The 16,278-nt window shown below is 56.5% G+C and overlaps 1 protein-coding gene across 1 annotated transcript; it reads left to right on the forward strand.

The window, feature by feature from the left end:
* Positions 1 to 1,691: 1,691 nt before the first annotated feature.
* Positions 1,692 to 15,063, forward strand: TGME49_203980 (hypothetical protein; the record flags this gene model as incomplete). The annotated part of the gene is made up of 15 exons (XM_002367639.1): positions 1,692 to 2,681; positions 3,327 to 3,812; positions 4,172 to 4,283; positions 4,604 to 4,716; positions 5,272 to 5,341; positions 5,882 to 6,009; positions 6,409 to 6,478; positions 6,847 to 6,965; positions 7,401 to 7,478; positions 7,991 to 8,135; positions 8,532 to 8,701; positions 9,414 to 9,497; positions 9,803 to 11,245; positions 11,745 to 12,183; positions 12,490 to 15,063. 15 exons carry the CDS (start codon positions 1,692 to 1,694, stop codon positions 13,800 to 13,802), a joined length of 5,760 nt encoding a protein of 1,919 aa, XP_002367680.1. The 3' UTR covers positions 13,803 to 15,063.
* Positions 15,064 to 16,278: the final 1,215 nt, after the last annotated feature.

Raw genomic sequence — 16,278 nt, forward strand, 5'->3', positions numbered from 1 at the left:
CGTCGTTAAAATCATCAAACGATGTGAAAGGGTGATGTTACTACACTACTCGTGGGTTCACCACGCCATGGACCGAGCAAGGAGGCTCTGGCAAGGAAAAAACGCCTTTTTCCCCGGTAAGACGTGCGACTCCCCACAAAGAGTTCCTACAGTGAAGCGGGTTTTCCTGGTCCTGCCGCTGTCCACCAGATTTCCGCTACTTCGCCCCATTCCTTTCCCCCCGTCTTCTTCGGCCACAAGGAACCACCCCAAGGAAGAAAGTGGCGGGGTAGGCGACGTCTGAGTGTGGCGACGCCCTCAGGAAGCGCCTGCGTTTCAGCTTCCGGCACTTTCCCGTGTTTCGTTACGCCCCTTTTTCGCCCAAATCTGTGACCGCGGATACATTTTCGCCTTTCCCGGCCCTTGCAAGGAAAGCGCGGAAAAAAGCAGCCTGGAGGAAGCGACTCCGGATGAACTAACAGCCACTGCGGAGATGCCACCACCACCCCCCATCCCATCACCTGGTTACATGCCCCCGCTTGCTCTACCCGACATTTTAGATTGTTGCGCCTCAGGAGTGGCTGCAGCAGAATCGCGGGTTTGAATTTTGCGAGGGCAGCAGCAGTCGAGAACAGCGAACTGAGAGAGGCGGTGGCGTTGTTGTGATACTGTGTCTCTGTGCGTCGGCGCTTTGGTACAACTTATTCGTCCTCTCGGAGCGCTTCTGCCGTTTCTTCGTGAGGTGCCTCTAGCGGCGTCGCCTTTTTGCGACCGGTTTCGTCTCGTATCGGCGTTTTCCTCACCACTTCTCCCGCTCTCTCCCGCGGTGTTTCGGCCACATGCACACCGGGCACGGAGCAGAAGAGACATCGACATCTACTTCTCAACAGGCTCCGTTCTGTTGGCAGCCAATGCAGTTGCCTCGACCTATCCTGGCCACCGCGTCGCTGCGTTTTTCCTTTTCTCAGGCTGTCGCCAACCTCTCTTGGAACGTGTCGGAATGCCGTGTAGAGGACTGGCGATAGAGTGCCTTTTTCTGGCGTCAGAACCCATGTGCGCTGTAATAATGCCTGGGTAGGAGGTTGTCGTCGTCAAAACGCTCGCGTAGTGATCGGCTGCGGGGACTACCGTCGCAGGAACTTGCCCAAGCTCCCGTACTTCCAGCGAACCGGCCAACTTCGCCTGTTACGAGACAGTTTTTGTCTTAAACGCGCCAGAGTCAGATCCTTCGCCTGCGGAGTTAGCTTTTCCCACCTGTCGCTTGCATGTCTGTTTTACCCTGTCCTGTGCCTGCTGTGTCTGGTAGACAAAGTCGTACCGGTGCCGCGTCTAAGAACTCTGACACTTTACTTGTAGCCCAGTAATCAAAGACGCAGTACGTCATCCGTCGCACGTCTGTGTGATGAGCCCACGAGGGGAAAGTCTCTCTTTAGGTCTCTCCCGCGCAGACTTGAGGCTTCCCCTGTTGACACTGAGTTTCTCTGGCCAGGCGTCGACACGGCACTCGACAGGAGCCAAAAAAGAAGCGCTGTTGCTTCCGTGCTCGTCTCGTTCGTCGTTCCTCTCTTGTAAAACTCGTACCACAGCGGCTGTCTGAGTCGGCAGCAGAAGGGATCATCTCCACCTTCCCGCGCTCTTCCGGCTGGTTCAAGAAGCGACGCAGCGTTTGTGAACCTCCTCTTGTTGTTTCCGCGACTCACCTGGACCTGCACATGCAGCTGCAACAAGCTGTGCGTTCAGGCGCCGGAGCGCCGCCTTCTTGTCAGCCTGGCGGGTGTCCTGACACCAGCGTGTCGCAGCCCACTCTGTATAACGGGGAGTCGCTCGCGTCCTCGGTGTTTCCTGGGCCGTCGCCTTCTGCCGATAAAGCCGCTGACCTATGCATCGGCACCATGCAGCAGACACACTTTGCTGGCCAGGCCTCGCAAATGCAGTCGCAACCTGTCCACATGCTTCCTCAGCAGGTGTATATGACTCCTGGAGCTTCGTCTCCTGACCTTTCTTCCCTTCCTGTCTTTGCACAGGCGAGCTCGGCTCCTGCCCCCGGAGCGGCGTCGACTTCCCCCACGGGGGCCTCTCCCCCTGGGCTGGTGGCCCGCGCGCCCCCCCGGCGGTCTCGTGCCGAACGCGGCCGCGTTGCCGGGCCGCGAAATGCCCGCCCGCAGGAAGATATTTACAAGCGCACTTACAGCAGCGTGAGTCGCAGCTCTCGTCGAAAAGGTGCAGACGCCTCTGGCGACGGCGGTGCCTGCCTGGGGTTCGATGGAGCTTCAGAGACAGATATGGCTGACGCCTCATCTATGTCCGGGGACTCTTTTCCGCATTCTTCCGGCGGCGGCGAGAGCGAGACTCGACCGTACGGGGCGTCGCTTCCCGCGACTCTTGATTCGGGCGCATCTGCGAGTCAGAGAAGCAACTTCGACTTCCACTCCGGTGGCAGCGCCGCGCAGAACGCCGGCGACGAAGGTGCCTCGCCACACACTCGCAGCGGCGCGGGCCCTGCCGGCCAGGATGGCGAAGCCGAACAACAGGAACCGTCACCTTCAGAGACTGGCACGGGAGCCGGTGGAGCCCCAGGCTCGGGGCCGAGCTGGAAGCGGAGGCCCACGCGGAGACGCGAAGGCCTCCGGCTGAGACCCCTGGACGACCAGGAAGAACGCGTCCTCCCTCCAGATGGGAAGCTGTATGCGTATCTGCTCCAGGTAAGAGAGCGTTTTCAAGTCCTAGACTGAGAATTGGAATACGAAAACCGAGGCATGCATCTCTCCACCGTGTGGATGTGTAGAGCTGTGCGCTCGAGTTCCGAAGATCTGGGTAGACTCGATCGTCTTGGATGCTTCTGTGTCGGTCCAACGACCTGGCCTCGACGAAAGCACTACACACAAGCGTTTCTCCTGTGTAGCCTCTGCCTCTGTTCTTCGCTTTTCCTGATTCACTGCACCGGGGTCCGATGGCTGCGCTCTGCCTTCTCCTGCCACCCTCTTTCCTTGTCGCCCAACTCCCCCGACACTCCACGCGTGGTTCCCGTTCCTGCTGCTCTTTAAGTTTCCACTTCCCCTTCATTTTTGCGTGTTTGTTGCGGTTTCCGGTGTCTGTGGCCGCCATGGCTCTTTCCTTCTCCTGTTGCATTGCATGTCTCGCCGTCTGGGGCGTTCCTCGTTCCCTGCTGACCGCTTTCGCGGTCGCGTCTCGGCTTCACGAGCTTCCCGCCCCCCTGCATGTTTTTTTAAAACAATTTCTCGACCCTTGTTGACGTAGGAGTGCCGTCTGAGTTTCGAGCGTCGCGCATCCGTTCGCTTTGCCGTCACATTTTCCACGGAATGAGTGCTTTTGCGTTTTACTCGCAGCGTGACAAGTTGGCGTACAACCTCTGGCGCAAAGAGGTGCAGCGGATGTCGGAGGAGACAGGAGGCGCAGGCCCGGGTGAGGGCCCGCAGGCCCCAGGCGCCACGGGCGCGTTCGCTGGGGCGGCGGTGGGCGGCGGTCGACAAAGGAAGAGAAAGGAAGCTGCGTCGACTGTCGAGCCTCCGCGTCGACTCCTCAGAACTCTTCGACCGGAGGACGAGTTTTCTTGGGAAGAGCTGAACTCCGAGGCCGTCCTCGGCGACCTGCCGTCTGCAGCGGAGACACCTGGGGCTCCTGATAGCGAAGCGCCGGGGTCGAAGGTGGAGCCCGACGCAGTCGACGGCGTCGGGGAGGCGGACACAGAGGGCCAGAGCGTGAAGGAGGAAAAAGAGGGATGCTCCCCGGCCGGCGGAGACGGCGACATTACCGAGGCACGGCGAGAAGGCAAGGAAGAAGACGAGGACGGCAGGGAAGAGGAGGAAGCAAAGGTGAGTTGGGCGAAGGACAGAAGGACCTGAGGCGAATGAGAACGAAGGAAGACTGAAAGGCACTCGTGAGGCGTTGGGGTACACCTGCGAGAGCAAACGGGTCGACGTCGGTTGCCACTGCTGGCGCCGTTCCCCTCTCTGCGCATGGGCGGCTCGCGATGAGGTTCTGTTTTATGAGTCTTTGCTTCGCGTTCCAGAAAATGTAGATTCTCCGGCGTGCAATTGCGTGACCTTGAGTCTCCGCGGCGCACGCAGGACGGCGCTCTCGGGTACGCGAGGTGTGTCTGGTTCTTCTCGGTGTCTCTGGCGTTTGGGTGACATTTCCTTGGACTTGATTTCCTGTGTCCGCGCTTTCGCAGAAGTACCACCTGGAGCCGTACGACGCCTCTCTGGAGGAAGAGGAGGAGCGCAGTTTGCCGCTGCAGATGCCCAACGGAGTTCAGAAGCGGAAAGACGATATGACCGTGCCAGGTGAGAGAATGCCTGCATGCATTTCTTTGTGCGAAGCGGTATGTGGCTCGACACGGTTCGGCTGTCAGTGTCGGCCCCGCGGTTCCGTTTCGTCATTCAGCCTTGCTCGTTCATCTGCAAGACAGCGTTCGCTTGCTGCCATGTTCTCGCGCGCCTTAACATAGATCTGTTTCTCTTCGTTTCGCGATTTCTCGTAGCGTCTGACAAGCTCTCGAGTTCGACTCGTGCTGCGCCGCCCGCGGGTGCTCGGGAGATTGAGTGACACTGGTCTGGATCTCACTCTCTGCCTTGCCTGTCCGCCGTCGCTGCTGTCTTTGCAGTGGAGGAAAGCCCACACTGGGTCATCATCTGCCGCTTTCTCTCTTTCTTCGGGCCGACCATCGCGATGGAGGACTGGACTTTCGCGGCAGTGCGAGAAGTGGTGGAGGCGCCGGTACGTTTTGCCAGTCGCAACACTCGCCAGTGCGTGAAAAAACATGTCCTCTTTTTTAGATTCCGAAGCATGTTTCTTTCGTTCCCGCGCCTATGCCACGCGCGCGATACAAACGCGTTGACGAGGAGTCCTTGAACCGCCCTACGCCTACGTATACATATGTATATATATGTATATATGCATGAGTACGTATGTATACTTGTAGCCGGAGTGCGCGTATACGATGGCATGTGGGCATGCAAGTAAATGTATATATATGTATGTATATATGCATGTATATTGTATATATGTATTTTTAGGAATGTATACGTATGTACGCTTATGTATGGACGTGCAGATCCTAGACACTGGAGAAGGCGAGGGCGTGATAGGCGAGTGCAGATTGGGGGCGTTTGACTCTATGGCGAGTGCTGGTTGGACTTTTGAAAGAGTGCATTTCTATACGGTATTGGATTTTTCTCTTCTTGAAGACTGTAGGAATTTGGGGATAAGAAAGGCGCTGCGGTGGTGTGTTTCGAGCAACAATATGTGTCACGCGCTCTGCGGTCTTTTCAGGAACTCACTGACTTCGGCGCTAGGTTTTTCTCGCGTATTTCAGCGCTCTTTGGCAGGCGCTACACTCCCGGTAAGGCGAAACCACTTGCCGTTCCTGCGAATCTCGAGACTGTCAAAAACGCAGGCGTCGACGAGCAAGAGGTGTACATAACTGCGAATGGACTGAGGGCTACGCGGGCTACCGGGTGCGCAGGGGACATCGGCGCAACTTTTGCAGCATGCGAGTCTCCAGGCTCACCAGCAAAAGCGAGTCAGGTGGCGCAGAGTCTTGTTCCGCGCAGCCTTGCGAGAAGCGGTTTTCGGATGCAGTTCCTTCTTTCTGTTCACGAGAAATTCAATGTTTCTTCGCTTCGACTCCCGATCAGAGATAGGTCGTGCAACGTGTGCCGTTTCGGCTTCCACCCGATGCGCTTTCTTGCTATTTTTTCGCTGCTCTCTCCGAGGCAAGAGATCCGCGGCCGTCATTCGATTCTGTCTCGGAGTTGGGAGTTTCGAGTGACTCTCGTCCTTGAGCTTCTTCGACAACGCCGATCCCTCACCTCGGGGTGGTGCGGCCTCACCGTCGCTGCATGCACAGCGTCATTTCCATTGGTTTTGCGTGGATGTGCAGGCAACAATGTCGTCCGGTTTTTGTGCAAGATGCTCGACGAACGAGACGGGACCGACTTCAACGTCCTCTTCCCTCTGGACATCAATCCTTTCACTGTTCGCACGTGGGAAGAAGTGCGACCGTACCAGGTGAGCTTTCTGTGTTTTCGGACGGAGGCTGCATGGCTTGTCGTCGGTTTCTTCATCTCTCTGGCGGCGGACTTTGTGTCGCGGGGGTTCGCCTCTCGCGTCCTTTCAGAGCGTCTGTTTCTCCCTGGATGCCTTGAAATCCTCATGGTCATCATCGGCTTCGCCTTCGTCCTGCATGCTCTACGGCGCATGTCGCTTTCGTCGTGTTCTCTCTCGCTCTCTCTCTGCTTTTGTTCTTCTGTCGCGGCGCATTTCCTGCTGATGTATTGGCCGCGACTCTCCCTTCTTCGCGTTTTCCCTCTCGTAAGGCTCGCTTTCTCTTCTTCGGTGACGTTCTTTTCTTCGGGAGCGATTTTTCCGATGGAAAATCTACGCTTTTTCCACTTTCTGTTTCTGCAGCGTCTGCGAGTCATGCGTCTCTTGGTCAACCGGGCGGTCGGCGAGTCGACAGCTATTCAGCATTTCGTGGGTACGTCTTTCAGTCCACATTCCTTTTCATCTTTTCTTCCTTTTTTTTCGTTCATTTTTCCCCGTGTCTCTTCGTGCTCGATAGTAGACAGGCTTCACGTCCTCCGTCGCGTCCTTCTCTGACATCTCTGTGTTCGGGCGCCGTTTTTCGTTTCGGCAGAAGCGAGACGGCCGTAGGCGTCACTTTGTTGTGCTTCCGCATCGATGAGAAATTGGCTACTTGCCTTCCCCTGACCTCTCGTGTTTCTGGGGTCTCTGCTGCATGCGGTCTCCCCCGTACCAGCGCGGTGCGCACCACTCTCGCCAGGTCTCTTCTGTGGAAAGACGTCTCTTGTGTGTCCCGGTTTTCATCTGTTTTTTCGCATGCAGAGGGCCTGCGCGACGACAAACTCGAGGAGTTGCACGACGGTAGTTTCTATGTCGACTCAGAGGGGTACATCTACTGGTTCATTCGAGAACCCCAGAGCACGGGTCTCCGTTTCTACAAGGTAAGGGGACAAACGAAACCACGCTGGTTTCCCTCTCGAGCGGGAGTGACGTCACATGTAGGACCCTCCGTATTCCGTCTGGATATACATGTCTTTTCCGACGGCTTGGGGGCTGCGCACCGCACAGCTGCGTGGATGTACCGGCGCAAGGGTGAACACAGAACTTCATTTCGCTTACAGCTTCTCGATCGGTAGAGGCGCCTGCGTGTCTTGTTTTGCTTCGACTGCTGTGTGGAGAGTGACGCTTCGGACGCAACTGTGCATACGGCGCTGGAAACGGCTCACATACGTCCTCAATGCATGCGTGTGAGTCTAAGAGACAGTGGTGAATGCAGGAAACGTTGGCTGCCTTCTTGGAGTCATGTTTTCCCCGTCCGCGTTTCGCGTTCAACTCGCAACGGGGCATCCGGCAGATGCGGCTCTTCTCTTTCGCAGGAAGATCAACGAGAGGGGACATACGAACTTCTCGCCTCAAGTGAACAGGAGTTGACGCACTACGTCGAAACTCTCCAGGTTGGCTCGCGCGCAACTTTCTGCGTTTTTCACGTTGTTTGGTTCCCCATCCCTTTTATTTCTGTGCTTCAAACATCTCCCAGTCTTCGTCCTCCGCGTCCTCTCGCCGTTCCGGACCCAGAGAGCTGCGTCGTCGAACGCTCCTTGGTGATCCCACCTCGCAAAGTCGCGTCTTAGCTTCTCTCCTTCGAAAGCCTCTCTCCCGTCTCTCTGAGGACCGCGAGGGGCGGCACCAGGATGATCCCCTGACTTTCGAGAGAAAGGGGATTCGCTGCTCAAAGGTCGTATTGATTGGTCTTGAGAGTCGACTGCCTCGGCGCTTGTTTCGACTTCGAATAGAAGTGTACCGGGCGGGTCTCAAGGGAACAGTCGGCGGGGAGTCGGACCCACTCCCGGTATATCACGGTATCCAGAGATTTCTACATACATATTTATGTATGAATGCACTTTGTAACTTTACTTCTGTAGTGGGTCTGATTTACAACAGAAACGAGTCTCTCGTTTGCTCTCAGGCCCAAACGAATTCGGATACCGTCTTCGTCGGCCTTCTTCAGCAACAGGCACAAGAATTCCGTCTTGCTGCGGCGACGCTGTTGCTCCGGCAGCAGGAGCAGCGCCAGCAGGAGCAGCGCCAGCAAGCGCTTCAAATTCGCATGCGTACGTCTCGCGGCCTATCTATCGCAAGACACATGCCAAGAGACATTTGCGGGGTCTTTCGGTAGAAACAAGTGAATACGCGAATGCAGGTGTTCGATTGGAGGGGTTATATTTATTCACAGTTCGTGGAATCTTGTAAATGCGCGCTCGCAGATGCCTCTCGCGATTTGAGGGATAGCGTGACGTATGCCGAATGCGCGGAGTCATGCAAATACACGCATTCAGGTTTCTGGTTGGATATGAGGGATGGTCGCTCACTGTGTTTGGTGGGCCATCGAAGTCCCCCTTGCATTTCGTGGATGTTTGCGGGTCGAGGGGTGTCCCTTCGGCGCTGCATTTATTCTCTCCACTGCATGCGTTCTTTGTTATTCTTCTGTGGCGTTTGTCCTTTTCAAGAGGCTGCAGCTGCCGCAGGTCTGGAAGCCTCCAGTGGGGGCCTCACAAACGCTGGGACTCCCGGCTTGAGCTCCGGCGCCGGGGCTGTCGACTCGTCGGGGTCTTTCCAGGACGCCTTTGCTGCAGGCAGCGGAGCTCTCGGCGGAGAAGCTGCTGGATGCCCGATCGAGGTACCGGTCCAAGTTGTTTTTTTACAGACGTGCCGCATGCAAGACTTCCTGGAAATGCACAAATAGTGTATATGCACATGACATCAACATTCTCTTTCTCTCTCTGTATATATGTATATAGAGGTTGATACGTGCGCGGGTATCTCCACGTACACAAGCAGGGATATATATATATATATATATATATGTATATTTATGTATATATGCACCTATGGAACTTCTTACTTGTACATGGGGACCTACATATTTGTTGGAGCGTTTTGTATTAAACGGTAGTCTGTGTGTCAACTTTGTGTGGAGTTCTGGGTGAGAGAGCACTTTTTCCGATTCGTCGAGTTTCGGAGTTTTGACTTCTTGATGGTTCATTTATCCGCGTTGTTTCACAGCCATCGTGTTGCACTGTATGCACGGAGTTTCAAGCTTTACTTCTCCAACATTGTTATTCCGCATCTGGGCGTCATGGAAGAAAGGCCGATATTTGCGTCTTTTCTTCATGCAAGTTTACATTTAGATCAGACACGACTTGATTAAGTCTTCTGCCATAGCTAGAGGTATCTTGAAAGAACTTTTCGTGGTACAGAAGTCCGCGTCTCGTCTCTGCTTCTCAGAATCGCGAGGTATCTCTGTCACGGTTGCAGTTGGTGTGCGCGTTTCTCTCTCATGTCTGTTCGTTCTTTGTCACGCATGTGCACTCATTCTGGTTTCTTTTCAGTATCGCATTATGATGAGGAATCGCCTCCGCGGTCCCCGCGAGCGAGGGACTCGCCTGCAAGCTCGAACACAGCGCATCGAGATGGTGAGTGTCGGTCTGTCTATTTTGCCTAGTCAGTTTGCTCCTCTGTCAGAACTGTTGTTGTTCCATCTTGGCTCTCGAGCACTCCTCTCTTTCCTTCTCTTCTCTGCCTCGGCTTCCCCCGCGTTCCCTCCACTACCTCCGAAGTCTTCCTCCCTTTCTGCCCGTCTCGTTTAATGCTCTGCTCGATCTTCTTGCCGCTTCTTGGCTATCGTGCACCACTTCGTAGCTGCCTAGCTCACAGTGTAAACGGTGAAGCGCTTTCTCTCCGCTGCATCGTTGCGCGCCTTTCTTCTCTGTGTTTGCAGCAACAGTTGGAGGCGGGGAACACACCGTCAGCCGAGGCCTTTGGCTTAGAGGGTTCCACGGCTTCGCCTGGGCAGGGTGGGAACTCGTTGTTTCTGTCTCCCTTTTCTGCCGCCTTGGGCCCGCCTGCGTCCGGCGCCTTGGGCTCTTCTTCGCACCTGTCCTCGCTCTCGTCGCTCCCGACCCCTCCCGCCTTCTCGTCTGCGCCGGCCTACCTACCGTCTGCCCAGGGCGCGTCGTCGCTGTCGTCTAGCTCTCTCTCTTACCTGCCTACTTCGTCTCCCTCCTTCTCGTCGGCGAATCCGCCGTACTCGCTCTCCTTCTCTCTCGCCACAGCGGCGTCAGCCGCCGCCTCGTCGGGTGGGGGGACGCCTGCGGCGGCTGCGGCTGCGGCGGCAGCGCTCGCAGCGGGGGCGGCAGCGGCGGGGGGCAGCGGGGGCGCGGCGCCGATTCTTCCCCACTGTCCCCTGTTGATTTCGACGTCTTCGCTGCAGAGCGCACTGTCTCCGTTCTTCGCGCTCAGCAGCCAGACGGACGAGACGCGCGAGAAGGCGGCACGAGGCAAGCCGAGCGAGAAGAAGGGCAGGCGGGCCTTCGCCTTGCCGCCGCTCTGGGGCCTCAAGGGTGGCCAGAGTCTAGGTGCTTCGCAACTGATGGCGGGGAACGCGATCTACGCCGCGCTCCACCTGGCCCTCATGACCTATCCAGCTGCCTTCGACTCGGTCTCGTCCTCGCAGGCCCCCCGAGACGAGGATGAAGGCGCCGAGAGCGAAGCGGGAGGATCAGCGCAGGCCGCGGGACCCGATGATGAGAGCCTCGTCGAGGCGAAGCGCGAAGAAGAGAAGAAGGAGGGTGAGAAGCCCCAGGGCGACAGGCGCCGTATGGAGGAGAACCGCCGCCACGGAGAGGCCATTCGGTTTGCTGTCCAGGATCGCCTGTTGAAGAACATCGCCGGCACTGTCGACCTTCTCGAGGATTTGCGCGTGGCGGCAAGTCTCGGAGAAGCGGCAGAGAGCCTCAAGGGTCCGAAGGGGGCTTCCGGGAATAGCCAGGTGGATGAGGACTGCACTCGGGAGGAATCAAGAAAGGAAGGAGATGCTGAGAAGAGCGCTGCGAAGGACAGCGACGATGCGTGCAGGAGAGAAGAAGGACAGAAGGGCGAAGGCGACGGCAAACTGGTCACAGAAGACGAGGCTGCAGAACGCGAGAAGAGGAGAGGCCACCAGGCCGAGGACGAAGGCACAGAGGACCGAGGAATCAAGTCCGAGGGAGACGACTCGAAGAAGACAGACGAGAAGACCAAGGAAGCGACGACCGCAGACGCAACGAAAAAGGGCGCCGTTCCAGCTTCGCAAGGCCCCACGGCGAAGAACGCGAAGAAAAAAGGAATGCATGCAGCAGGCCCTCTGCGTGCTCTAGGACAAGCTTCCGTCACTGCGGCTGATGTAGGCACATTGCTCGGCGCATGCGTGTTGTGTAGAAAGCAAGTGTGGAAGAAGGAGAGACACTACCGGTTTCGTGGAATATCAGGACCTCGTCAGATTTTCTAGAGATGGTGGCCGCGAGACACGACTGATGAGTGTCTCCGTTCGGTCTTCCTGTTGAGAGGGGGATATCATCCCGGTTTCTGTCAGTCTCGCTCGTGGGCCCCAGTTGCTCCTGACGGTTCTTTCCGTCGACGCTTGCCTTCGGTGTCTAACGCTTTCTCGTGTGCGCTTCATCGCCATGTCTTTTGATGGCTTCTGTTCTTCCCCCTTTCCTTCATTTCCGTCTCTTTGTGACCTCGCTCTGTGCTCTCTTGCCCTTTGCTCTCTCTCCTTTTCACCTCCTGTATGTCTTCTTCCCCGTTCCGCCTTTTCCCTTTCTTTTCTTTTCCTTCTTCCCCGTTCTTTGGTGTTGCTCTCACGTCAGCCACGCGCTGCTTTCCCGGTTGTGCATGCGCAGGTCTTGGCCTTCCTCAACACGATCTGTTGGGCGGGTCGACGCGAAGAAAAACCGGCTGGAGAGAAAGCGGAGGAGGCTGTGAAGCCGGAGCAGGAGGCCCGAAAAGAGGAGGAGGCAGCGTTGGCGCCCGCCAAGAAGGCAGAGGAGACTGACGGCGTGCCACCGGACGCAAGTGGTACGGAGCTTGCGAAGAAAGAGGAGACAGACAAACAACCCCCGAAGCAAACTTCCCAGGGGCTCGTGGAAGCTCGGGACCATCTCCCTGTTGGTCTTCTCTCTGCGGCAACAGCGGCAGCGGCTCTTCTCGAGAAGAACGAAATTCGTCTGTTGACGGCCAGCGCTTCAGGAAAGAGTCAGGACGGCTCGGCTTCGTCTGGGCCCGCTCTCCCGTCTGGGCCTGCGGCCGGCGCGCAAAGCGCATCTCTGTCTTCGCATCAAAGTACGTCTAATCAACACAAGAGAAACGTGCTCAGGCGCAGTGATATTCGCCGACGAGTGAAACACCGGCTCATGCCGCACCGGTCTCTCTCTCTACCTCTAGGGTTCTTCTGTGGTTCGTCAGTCGGTGCACAGCCACCGCACTGGCGAGACTAAACACATACCTACATATAGGTGTCTACATATCTATATATATATATATATATACATATATATATACATATATATATACATATATATATATATATACTGATAGTAGGGTAACCGTGTTATGGCCTGTGTGCGTGAGCGGTTTTGTGTGTTTCAGGTCCGCTGGTGGGGCAGCAGCCGATGCGGGCTGGGCCTCAGTTGGGCGCGAAAGGCCCCGGTGTCGGCCAGGCGGTGTCTGCGCCGGGATTCTTTGCGGGGGGCTCGGTGCTCCAGGGCCCCTGCCACTCGGGGCCCATGCAGGGACCGGGAGGGCCGCAGCTGAGCCAGGGCGGCTGGAGCCCGGAGGGGCCTCAGGCCGAGAGCGACCGGCGGCGCGAGGAGGACCCTGCGTTTCACCAGCAGCTGCTTCTGCGGCAGCAGCTCCTGGCGCAGCAGCGCGCGCAGGTGAATTTCCCGGACTTCTTCAAGATGCAGAGCGTCCAGATGCAGCTCCAGAACCAGCGCATGTACAACCAGCAGCAGCTGCAGCACGTACACCATCAGCTGCAGCAGCTGCTGTCGCGGCCGCCAGACTGCGGGTCTTCGTTCTCGCGAGAGAGCGGCGGGAGTGGAGGGAGCCGGGCAGGAGGCGCTCAGGGCGAGGAAGGCCGCCAGGGAAGCCCTGAGGCGCAGAAGCACTTGGAGCAGATGCACCAGCTGAGGAACTTGCAGGTGCAGCAGCTGCAGCTGCAGATTCAGCAGCTGTATCTGGAGCAACGGAAGATCCAAGACCAGCAGCAACAGCTCGCGATGCAAATGTCCTCGTTCTCCCAGGCCGCAGGCGGCGGCCAGATGGGGTCTCAGTTCTTCTACTCGCCTCAGGGGGGGCCGAACGTCTCGGTGCCGCCTCAGACCTTTGGCGGCCAGGCGCAGGCGTCGGGGAAGGCCCACTTTGGAGGCGCAGGCGTCGGGGGCCAGCAGTACCGTCCGCCCCAACACTTGGGTGTGTCTCCCGCGCTCGGCGCGACACCGGGCGCGGCGCCGTCGCCAGCTATGCATGCAGACGCCAGAGGGAGTCTTGGGTCTTCAGGCTTGCAGGGTCCGTCGAACGTGATGACGCAGCCAGGGAAAGCGAACCTCGTGCCTTCAACGGGCCTGACGGGGGGCAGTGAGGGGACAGGGGCCGAGTCCGCTGAGAGAGCTCTGGGCGCCGGCCGCTCCGCCATTTGTGGCCAGGAGTCTCAGGGGGCCCAGGGCGCCTGCTTCTCTTCCTTCTCTTGTGTGCCTCACCCGCACGCGATGCTCCAGCAACAGAGGCCGCAACAGTACCCCATGCAACAGCAGTTTCATCAGATGCCGCATCACCAGGGAAGCGCGCCTCTGAATCAGGGCGGCGAGACGAATTTGGGGACTGCCGACTCGTTTGGGTTGCCGGCGGGTCAGGGCGGGAGTCTCGTTTTTAACGCCTTTTCAGCGAACACTGGTCAGTGACTGCGAGGCGCGTGTCTGGAGGGGACCTGTTGAGCTCTCTCGCGACCAGAGAAGAGGATTTGTCGCTGTTCGCGAGGTCCTTCCTATTGCCGTTTTACTTGTGAATGGATACAGTGCCCGAGGAGACCTGGGCGCGCGCGGAACATGTATCTTTTCTCCCGCTTGCGTACTTGTGTTGAAACCCTACTGACTTTAGGTTTAGTGAAGACATGGCAGAGGTGGCTTCAGTGTGCCGACATTCTTCCTCGTGTCCTCCATTTGGCTAGCTAGTTTCCAACATATTTTGCAGCCTCGAGAAAAGAGCTGCAGAACTACGGCCCTTTTGAGTCGAGAACGCGGGGATCTGGACGAAAGTGGGGTTTCCCTGGCCCCCTTTTGTCGCCTTCCTCAGTCTGAGTCGTGCCCCTTTCCTTGAGAGCGGAGACAGGAGCTCTGAATGTGAAACCTAAGGGATGCAGGTGAAGAAGCAGAAGAACCGCGAGTCCCCGTAGGGCGTCTTCCCTGTCTAGATTCGCTGATGTTCTCTGGGTTCTTGTCCTCACATGCACTCCGGTTTTTTCTCAACATATCGAGGATTCGGTCCTAGCAAGAATGTCTACGCACGGAAACCGGAACGTGAAAAAAATGTGCATCGAAAGCGTGTGTTACAGTGACGCCGAAGGATCCATGCGTAGAAAAGACGGACAACCCCGAGAAAGAGTCTTTTTTCGTTGCTGCTGTCGCCAGCACAACGATAAATAGCGGCCGGGAGGTGCTGTGTAAACAAGGAAAGGAGAGAGTGACAATGGTGGACCGGAAGAGAATGAGCGTAGAGCCCCGAGATGCCAACGGAGCCTCCCCGCTTTTCGCCGGAGTCGAGCGACGTCCGTCAACAGAGACAGGAAGACACGCGATCACGGAAGATAAAAACGTTTTGAGCGAAACGTCCTGTGCAGTGTAACTTTGGTGCAAACGAGAAAAGAGAAACGTCGCGAGTCTGGTGATGTGTGAATGCGCGTAGGTCCTGTGGTGCGCCATGCGTGTGAGAGCCGAGACTTGGCATGCGATACTGAATTTCAATCGTTTTTTTCTCAGATTTTTGTGAACGGGATATAACGTACTGATTTCGCACTTGCAGCGGAGAGTCGAACCCCCTCTGGCGGTCCGCCAGGGAAGCACATCTCGTTTATGCTGCCACTGAAAGTTGAACTGTCGATCCCGTCGCCGCGCATACGGCAGAGAAGACAGAGACGAAACCGATCAAAAACCGTTGAAGCTGTGCGTATTTGAGCGCAGACTTCCGGGGCGAAGTCCTAGCCTTTCGAACGTTCGTCACTTCGCAGACGCGAGAGTGCGTGGTAAAACTGAGAAGCGCGCTTCCTGGGAACAGCAGCAGATATTGCGGACAAACCCATAAACAGGGTACGACCAGCGGGCCCTGATCTTCCTTCTTCGAACTTCGAGATTTGAGCAGTTGATCTTGGTGAGGCAGAAACCATCATAGGCGAACAAGTTGGGTGGTTAAAGATGCCGAGACTCAGAGCACAAACTATTTCGACCAGGAAAGCAGCAGCGCAAAGCTGAAAAAAATCCATAGCGACACTTTATGCGTTTGTATGCGTGGACGGACTGGGTGCCGTCTCTGAAAGCGGCAGGCCTTCAGTAACGAAGAGGGTTTTTATGTGGAGCATGAAGCAGAAACTAAAATGGTGCGAACTGTGATCTTTGCGGATTCACTGTGATTTGCGGAAGCAAGATCTGGGCAAGCATGCTGCACCGTCGGAGCTCAACAACATCAGCGAAGTCCTTGTTAATCCCTCTCGGCTGGACCGGAGGGGAACACCGCATTTTGCTCGCTTGCATTGGAGCAAACGACTTTACTTTTATGATTTATCCCCGAAAGTCAAGGACCTAATGAAGACTGCACGGGGACCGAAGACACACACGCTCATGTGCACACACGAAGAACCTCTTTTCAGACACACTGGCCTAGCCTAGTTCGCCAGCAACACAGTTATCGACAAACATCAATAAGAACCGACACATTCACATGTGATTCAACGATTGATCGCAAGTTCCAAACCACAAGCTTCCCAAAACAACAAGGTAAGCTGGCATTCACTGCAGAACCATCAAGTCAAGCGGAATGCGTATGCATCCCTTATTACATCAATGGTAATGGAGTTGGTAAGGGCCTGTCTGCATTCACTGGTATGCATATCAGTCTTGTGACTGTTGCTGCCGGAACCGCTCCACAGCCGCATCGAGCACAACAGGCAGGGCAGCGAGCAAGAAAGGAAGCTCGAAAACCGTGACAGAGAGACAGCGTAGAGTAGCCACAAGCCAGGTATAGTGCTTTAACTGAGACGAGGACAAAGGAGCCTACACGAAAAATGAGAAGCACGATTGACTGCTTTTAGTCCCCGCTTCACCTCGCTCGCCTTCCGTTCAGCAGGACGCTTTTCCCTTCTCGTCTCGCTGCACTGCAAGAAGACCA

The sequence above is a fragment of the Toxoplasma gondii genome, chromosome VIIa (assembly GCF_000006565.2).
Source record: "Toxoplasma gondii ME49 chromosome VIIa, whole genome shotgun sequence".
Lineage (NCBI taxonomy): Eukaryota > Apicomplexa > Conoidasida > Eucoccidiorida > Sarcocystidae > Toxoplasma > Toxoplasma gondii.